General features: G+C 44.0%; 1 protein-coding gene across 2 annotated transcripts in view; it reads left to right on the top strand.

Moving 5' to 3' along the window:
* LOC137013630 (LIM zinc-binding domain-containing Nebulette-like) overlaps nt 1–8,988 on the top strand; it is a 14,536-nt gene continuing 5,548 nt past the window's right edge. Inside the window, exons 1-4 of one of the 2 annotated variants that reach the window (XR_010893754.1) lie at nt 1–245; nt 594–688; nt 6,168–6,252; nt 7,777–8,343. Coding sequence is in view for 1 of the 2 variants with exons in the window: in XM_067377567.1 (XP_067233668.1) it covers nt 177–245; nt 594–688; nt 6,168–6,252; nt 7,777–7,890 (363 nt within the window). In the remaining variant the exon portion in view is untranslated. Of the gene's footprint in view, nt 246–593; nt 689–6,167; nt 6,253–7,776 lie in introns of both variants that reach the window. The other variant, XM_067377567.1, reaches the window with a different exon arrangement.

Below are 8,988 nucleotides of genomic sequence, written 5' to 3'. Positions count from 1 at the left end.
TCCCCCCGGGCGCGCGCGCGCGCGCACTGAGCACAGAAACGGTCCCGCGCTCCAGTGGCTGATGCTCTTCATCAGATCTGCTGAAGCTGAGGACTGAGATCAGATCAGATCTGCTGAAGCCGAACCCTGAGCTCGGAATCGGATCTGCTGTTCACATCTGAGGATCAGAGCTGAAGATGAATCCTCCGTGCGCGCGCTGCGGGAAGACCGTGTACCCGACGGAGAAGATCAGCTGCCTCGACAAGGTGCAGAAGAGTTTATTTTCCTCACATTCACACTAACTTCATTAGATCTGCTGCTGTAAATGGCGTGTGTGACTCTAACTTCACTGCGGTGTTTATCTTCATGTCTTACATAATAAGCTTCATGTTTATTGATGAGCGACATTACAAGAGTTCAACACGAAGCAAATTAAACACGTGAACAAACACACGGTGAACACTGAGGCTTGTGTGGGACACTATAGTAATACCAGGGTATTCCTGTTTGTAAATATCACAGCATCTGAAGCAGTGTACTGTATATATGTTATTGATCTCTGATTGATGACGTCATGAAGGCTCTGAATCACGTGGTTGTTTTGATTTGTTCAGAACTGGCACAAAGGCTGTTTCCACTGTGAAGTGTGCAAGATGACGCTCAACATGAAGAACTACAAAGGCTACGACAAGAAACCCTACTGCAACGCGTAAGTGTGTGTGACCGCGGCTCGAGGAGTGTGTGTGGAAGTGTTCAGTGTGTTCAGTAACTCTCTGACAGGTCACTCACGCCATTGCTCTGGCATCACACACACACATCTGCTTGTGTCATGTTTTATCGCGGGTCACATGACCGTGGTGTTAATGGAGTGAATATTCCGTGGCCTTTTCTTTATTTGCGGTTGATTGTGTTTAAAGGTCAGTTTGTCGTGACCTTTCGCTCGCTGTTGGTGTGATTACGCTCTGACACTGATTGAAGAACCGTCTGACATTACAGACAAACTCCGGCCGATCGTTCTCCGTCTCACTCTGGTCCAGACTGACCTTTGACCCCGTCAGATTCTGGATTCAGGTGTTGTTCAGATTTACTGTGAACGTCAGGTGTCTGTTTCACATAGCAATGCCCTAACAACTTCACACAACACCCTAGCGACTGCATAGCAACACCCTGGCGACGGCCCACAGCAGCTAGAAGGATGTGGGAGAGTTTCACACGTGAATCTGTTCTTCAGAGCGTCTCAGACGGAGTTTAATGTCGTTCTTCTGATCTTTACATCATGAGGCTCGTGTGTGTGATTATATAATAGAAGATAATTAATACATCACTGTGTGTGTCTGTTTATGTGTGTGTGTGTGTGTGTGTCTATGTGAGTGTGTGTGTGAGTGTGTGTGTGTGTGTGTGTGTGTGTGTGTCTATGTGAGTGTGTGTGTGTGTGTGTGTCTATGTGAGTGTGTGTGTGAGTGTGTGTGTGTGTGTGTGTGTGTGTGTGTCTATGTGAGTGTGTGTGTGTGTGTGTGTCTATGTGAGTGTGTGTGTGTGTGTGTGTGTGTGTGAGTGTGTGTGTGTGTGTGTGTGTCTATGTGAGTGTGTGTGTCTGTTTATGTGTGTGTGTGCGTGTGTGTGTGTGTGTGTGTGTCTATGTGAGTGTGTGTGTCTGTTTATGTGTGTGTGAGTGTGTGTGTGTGTGTGTGTGTCTATGTGAGTGTGTGTGTGTGTGTGTGTGTCTATGTGAGTGTGTGTGTCTGTTTATGTGTGTGTGTGAGTGTGTGTGTGTGTGTGTGTGTGTGTCTATGTGAGTGTGTGTGTCTGTTTATGTGTGTGTGTGTGCGTGTGTGTCTATGTGAGTGTGTGTGTGTGTGTGTGTGCGTGTGTGTGTGTCTGTTTATGTGTGTGTGTGTGTGTGTGAGTGTGTGTGTGTGTGTCTATGTGAGTGTGTGCGTGTGTGAGTGTGTGTGTTTGTTTATGTGTGTGTGTGTGTTCATGCACCTACTCAGGTCGAGTGTGTGGGTCGATCAGCGCTGCAGGCGTCATTCACACACACACACACACACACACACACACAGCACTTGTTCTTCATCTCTTCACTCGTTTGTGCTCCACTCATCATCATCAGCACTAGTGTAACGAGAGCTCTTGATCATGTGACTCAGCAGCAGAAGTGTGACTCAGATGTTTGAGGATCTTCAGACTGATTATTATGATCAGGTCATGTGACGTGATTTCACTGCTTCATTATGAAGTGATTCTTTATAGATGAATCTGTGAAGCAGCAGAGGAGAGTTTCACTCATTCAGACGTGTGTGTGTGTGTGTGTGTGTGTGTGTGTGTGGGCCGTTGCTATGGAAACCTCTTCTTCTGGTCTGCTTCACTCAAGCGTGGACACACGTGATGTCACATCAAAGAGGAAGCGCTCGTTACTGTGACGATGAAAACAAATGAGCTGAAATGATTAACAGAGGCTGATCTCGCTGAGAAACGTCTCGTTCTGTTCCTTCATCACGATGAACATCAGATTCACACGGATGAGATTTACACTAAATACTGAGTGTGTGTGTGTGTGTGTGTGTGACACATCAGGACACAAATGTGTATAATGACATGGGTATGACAAGAGAAGTGACTTATGAGTTCATCCCTCCATGTCTCCACTTTTCAAAAGGCTTATAAATCACACAGAATGAGTTTTTGTGAGAAAGTGAAAGTGTGCACAGTTTCCTGTGATGGGTAGGTCGCCCTAACGCTGCTAAACTCAGCTAGAGCCGCGGCTGTCAATCATTAGAATGGACGGGTTGAGTATTAACGAGAGATGAATCATTAGCTCTGAGTGACTCTTCATCAGCGAACGCAGGGTTGATCATGTTGCGATCTTCGGGTCTGAACTGATCTCTATTTTCAGGACGCTCATGTCCGTCTTCATCTCTGATCAGGTCTGGTATCAGGAGTAGTTCGGCGTGTTGTTGTGCCGGAGCGGTTCTGGTCACTGCTCCTGTTTTTCAGGTTCCTGCCGTGTTCTTTGGCTCAGACGCAGAACTTCAGCGTCCCACAGAGCAGCTCTTTGTTCTCTGGATTGAGTGTCACGATTCAGACAAAGTGAGCGGAGTTGCTAGTGGAGACCAGAGTAACTCTAGTAACTACACAACAGAAGACCTGTTCCACTCACACACACACACACACACACACACACACACACACACACACACACACACACACACACACACACACACACACACACACACACACACACACACACACACACACACACACACACACGTCCTGCTCAGTCACTGCTTCACGCTGTGAATCTTCAGATGAACTCTCTGCTTTGGTGTCGTTCTGTGATGAGCTTTTCTTCAGTTCTCAGATTTCAGTGCAGTTTCACACCTTACAGACAAAAGTTTGGAATAATTAAGTCTCTTCTGCTCATCAAGGCTGCGTTTGATTGATCAGAATACAAACTCGATTCCAAAAAAGTTGGGACAAATTGTGAATAAAAGCAGAATGCAATGATGTGGAAGTTTCAAATTTCAATATTTTATTCAGAAAACAACATAGATGACATATCAAATGTTTAAACTGAGAAAATGTATCATTTTAAGTTGATTTTAAATTTCATGGCATCAACACATCTCAAAAAGTTGGGACAAGGCCATGTTTACCACTGTGTGGCATCCCCTCTTCTTTTATAACAGTCTGCAAACGTCTGGGGACTGAGGAGACAAGTTGCTCAAGTTTACGAATAGGAATGTTGTCCCATTCTTGTCTAATACAGGCTTCTAGTTGCTCAACTGTCTTAGGTCTTCTTTGTCGCATCTTCCTCTTTATGATCCAAATGTTTTCTATGGGTGAAAGATCTGGACTGCAGGCTGGCCATTTCAGTACCCGGATCCTTCTTCTACGCAGTCATGATGTTGTAATTGATGCAGTATGTGGTCTGGCATTGTCATGTTGGAAAATGCAAGGTCTTCCCTGAAAGAGACGACGTCTGAATGGGAGCATATGTTGTTCTAGAACTTGGATATACCTTTCAGCATTGATGGTGCCTTTCCAGATGTGTAAGCTGCCCATGCCACACGCACTCATGCAACCCCATACCATCAGAGATGCAGCTTCTGAACTGAGCGCTGATAACAACTTGGGTTGTCCTTGTCCTCTTTAGTCCGGATGACATGGCGTCCCAGTTTTCCAAAAAGAACTTCAAATTTTGATTCGTCTGACCACAGAACAGTTTTCCACTTTGCCACAGTCCATTTTAAATGAGTAAACGCCTGTGCTTCTGGATCATGTGTAGATATGGCTTCTTTTTTGCCCTATAGAGTTTTAGCCGGCAACGGCGAATGGCACGGTGGATTGTGTTCACCGACAATGTTTTCTGGAAGTATTCCTGAGCCCATGTTGTGATTTCCATTACAGTAGCATTCCTGTATGTGATGCAGTGCCGTCTAAGGGCCCGAAGATCACGGGCATCCAGTATGGTTTTCCGGCCTTGACCCTTACGCACAGAGATTGTTCCAGATTCTCTGAATCTTTGGATGATATTATGCACTGTAGATGATGATAACTTCAAACTCTTTGCAGTTTTTCTCTGAGAAGCTCCTTTCTGATATTGCTCCACTATTTTTGGCCACAGCATTGGGGGAATTGGTGATCCTCTGCCCATCTTGACTTCTGAGAGACACTGCCACTCTGAGAGGCTCTTTTTATACCCAATCATGTTGCCAATTGACCTGATAAGTTGCAAATTGGTCCTCCAGCTGTTCCTTATATGTACATTTAACTTTTCCGGCCTCTTATTGCTACCTGTCCCAACTTTTTTGGAATGTGTAGCTCTCATGAAATCCAAAATGAGCCAATATTTGGCATGACATTTCAAAATGTCTCACTTTCAACATTTGATATGTTATCTATATTCTATTGTGAATAAAATATAAGTTTATGAGATTTGAAAATTATTGCATTCCTTTTTTATTCACAATTTGTACAGTGTCCCAACTTTATTGGAATCGGGTTTGTAGAATAGAAAGTTGAAAAGAACATTGTTTATTTAAAATGAATTGTTTGAAACATTATAAATGACTTTACTGCCACTTTTGACCAATTTAATGCGTCCTTGATGAAGAAAAGTGTTCAAATCATCATATCAGAATGATTTCTGAAGGATCATGTGACACTGAAGACTGGAGTAATGATGCTGAAAATTCAGCTTTGATCACAGGAATAAATTACACTTTACTATATATTCACATAGAAAACAGCTGATTTACACTGGAATAATATTTCACTATTTTTACTGTATTTTTGATCAAATAAACACAGCTTTTAGCTTGTATGAGCAGAAGAGACTCTTTCAGAAACATTAGATAAATGTTAATTATAAACCCGTCGAGCGCTCGTTAGCATGTCTCTGGAGACGCTCGCTCTGGTTTATGAGCTGTAATTGTAGGGCGAGTGTTTAGGACACAAACACACTCAGACAACAAACAATCTCTCATTTGGGCGTCACATGACCACGATGGTCCAAAACACACAGACTGTAGATCTGAAGAATGAAGTGATGCAGTTAAAGCGTGTGACTCGTGTTTCTCTCTCAGGATACAGGAACACACAGTCACTTCCTGTCCTGTCGTTTCCTCTGTATACGCCAGCGATGTTTGTTTAATTGACTCATTGACAGCTGTGTCGGGATCTGATTGGTTATGTGTGTTTGGGGGCGGAGTCAGGAGTCGCCAGGGAAACGTCCTGCTGATTCAATGGGCATTCATGCTTTATTTTTATCACACAATAGCAGTGAAGTCATGATGAAAAGCTATTGTGTTATTTTCAGAGTTTGACGAGATGATTATTACTGCGATTAGAGCAGAAAGGTTATCGCTGCGTCACACTAGAGCTGCGCTCGGTTCAGATTCACCGCAGTATTTTTAGCTCTTGACGAGTGTTGAAGGAACAATCCACCCAAACACCGACTCTCCTTCATCTTCTGCATGTCAGCGTTATTTCTACAGCGCTTCATACAACAAGCAGCTTCACAGTAACACAGTGTTAAACTTCATCAAATATGAGACGCGTTCAGTTTCAGCTCAACAGAAGAGTTGATTCAGATCAGTTCAGTTCGGTGTGAATCACGTTCTCTATATGGTCATGTGACGCACGTGCGCTCCAGAGTCGTCCTCACCTTCATCTTCTGCTTTCAGTCACTATCCCAAGACGTCGTTCACCATCGTGACGGACACACCGGAGAACCTGCGCCTGAAACAGCAGAGCGAGTTACAGAGTCAGGTGAGAGTCACATGACACACATGACACGTGACATCAGAGGAGCATTCTCAGAACGTTCTGGCAAGGTTCTCTCAAAGTTATGAACAAACGTTCTTTCATAAAACGTTCATTCAAAGTTATGTCATCCAAGATGGTCTTTCTTTCTTCAGTTTTTGAGGAAAACATTCCAGGATGTTTCTCCATATAGTGGACTTCACTGGGGTTCAATGGGTTGAAGGTCCAAATGTCAGTTTCAGTGCAGCTTCAAAGAGCTCTACATGATCCCAGACGAGGAATAAGAGTCTCATCTAGAGAAACCATCGGACATTTACTACAAAAATAAACATTATACGCTTTTTAAGCACAAATGCTCGTCTTGCACTGCTCTGTGATGCTCCACGCATGACGTAATCATGTTGGAAAGATCACGCGTGACGTAGGAGGAACTGACATTTGGACCTTCAACCCGTTGAACCCCAGTGAAGTCCACTATATGGAGAACAATCCTGGAATGTTTTCCTCAAAAACCTTCATTTCTTTTCAACTGAAGAAAGAAAGACATGATCATTGGATGACATGGAGATGAGTAAATTATCAGGAAATTTAATTCAGAAGTGAACTAATCCTGTAACGGGAACGTTCTTAGAGCATATCTGGGTCTTCATGATTTCAGGATCTCTTCCCATCATGTCGCTCTCTTCTAACATCCAGATTTACATGTTCAAAACCCTGCATAAAAATATAATTTCACATTGAATTTGGCATGAAAGCGTTAAGCAGAAATTCAAACCGTGTTTTGTGATGGAACAGTGACCCAGTTTTCTGAACGGCTCAGATCCGTGATGAATGTAGACGCAGAAACACACAGAAATCTGTGGAATCACACGTCACAAACGCTGCTTGATTATTTAAGCGTGTGGACGTTTGATCACAACAGTTATTCCACATGCAGAATGTTTCTGTTGAGGTGAACCGTGTCCGTGTTCAGTCGCTCACTGAGCCGTGAGATCCACACTGACGTCCCGCGGATCATATTGAGTCTGAGAGCTGGAACTGTGTCACGGTTCTGACCGGGTCCATACTGTCAGAAACACACTGGGCACAGCAAGAGACATGAATCCACTGTAAAACACGAGTAAATAAATAAAGAGAGAATAAAATGAATCACTTTTCATGTTATTGATTCAGTCGTATTGAATCATATCACACAAAATCCTGTGTGTGTGTGTGTGTGAGTGTGTGTGTGTGTGTGTGTGTGTGTGTGTGTGTGTGTGTGTGTGTGTGTGTGTGTGTGTGAGTGTGGATCACGCTGGGCTGACAGAAGGTGACCGCACACCACAGCAGATGCTGATCCTCTCAGAGAATCACAGTCCTGCAGGAAGCGAGTCGTTGATTCGGTGTGTCTGAACTGTTTTCACGGCTGTCAGTCGTGTGTCATGTGATCAGACAGACTGCGATCACAGTGTCTGATGCTCAGTGTGTTGATGAGAATCGCTGGTGTGACTCGCGTCAGCTCTTTGAACACGTTTGTCCTCATGTTTTCAGGTGAGATATAAGCGGGACTTTGAGGAGAGTAAAGGCCGAGGCTTCAGTATCGTCACAGACACGCCGGAGCTGCAGAGACTCAGAAGAACACAAGAACACATCAGCAACGTATGAAACATGATACCGTCTGTGTGTGTGTGTGTGTGTGTGTGTGTTTGAGGTGCATTCTGGTCTCTGATAACAATGACGCAACATCATTACACACGTCACTATACGTGCAAACCATCCATAAATCACGGAACCGGAGCGACTCTGTGCCGCAGGTGAGATGATCTGTCGTCTTGTTAGATGTTTAACGTGAACGTGAGATGATGTTCACCAACCCTGTCGCTTTCTGATGGTGTAGACATAACATGCATGAGGAACAGGAGTGTTTTCTTCAGAATAAATCACTGATGAGAGTCAGAGGCCTCACGAGGAGACGCTCCTCAAGAAGAGAAGAGCGGCAGACGTTTACCTCCGAGCTCAGTGTTTCTGTCTGATGAAGGTCACATGATGATGATGATGATGATGACTCTGAGGTGTGTTGTTTCAGTGAGCCGAGAGACGCAGTGATGTCATGAACAGGTCAGTGAGTCGTTTTCTGTTTTCCTTCTTTTAAATTCTGTAGTTTAAATAATTCACTTTTCCTGTGATTGCAGCTGTCAGAATGTGTTGATAATGTTTCCATCAAGTTATTTCTGAATGTTCTCTAAACGTGTTTTCTTGGTCATGTGAACGTTACAGGAACATTCCTTTTTATCATTCTTCAAATGTTCTCTGAAGAAAGTAGAAACATTTAAAGAATGTTAGACGAACGTCTTCAGAACTTTATCAAAGACCAGACGAACGTTCTATTAACGTTAGTGGAAGAACGTTTGTTTGTTCCCTGATTCCCGCACAGATCCGATCCAGACTCGCTGCGGTCTCTCGTGTTTGTCTCCGCTATCAGACAGAGAAAGCGAGAGCGCCTCATTCCCACAAACCATCACAAACCATCATCATCATTCCTGGTCATTAGTGTAATTGGAGAGAAGCAGCTCCACCCGTCGAGTGTTTTTAGCTCCGTCTGTCCGTCACGTGACGCGGCCGATAAACGCTGCTCTGTAATTAGACCGAATGAATAGAGGAAACCGGGTTTTTAAACACATGTTTACTCCGTTCAACTTCCTGTCGGACTTGTTTTCATGTTTGTGATTGGAGGGTTGATGTTCAGAGTCACTGTCAGTTTTG

Source organism: Chanodichthys erythropterus, chromosome 23 (assembly GCF_024489055.1).
Source record: "Chanodichthys erythropterus isolate Z2021 chromosome 23, ASM2448905v1, whole genome shotgun sequence".
Lineage (NCBI taxonomy): Eukaryota > Metazoa > Chordata > Actinopteri > Cypriniformes > Xenocyprididae > Chanodichthys > Chanodichthys erythropterus.
Note: the sequence above shows the minus strand (reverse complement) of the source record. Positions and strands in the feature narration are given on the sequence as shown.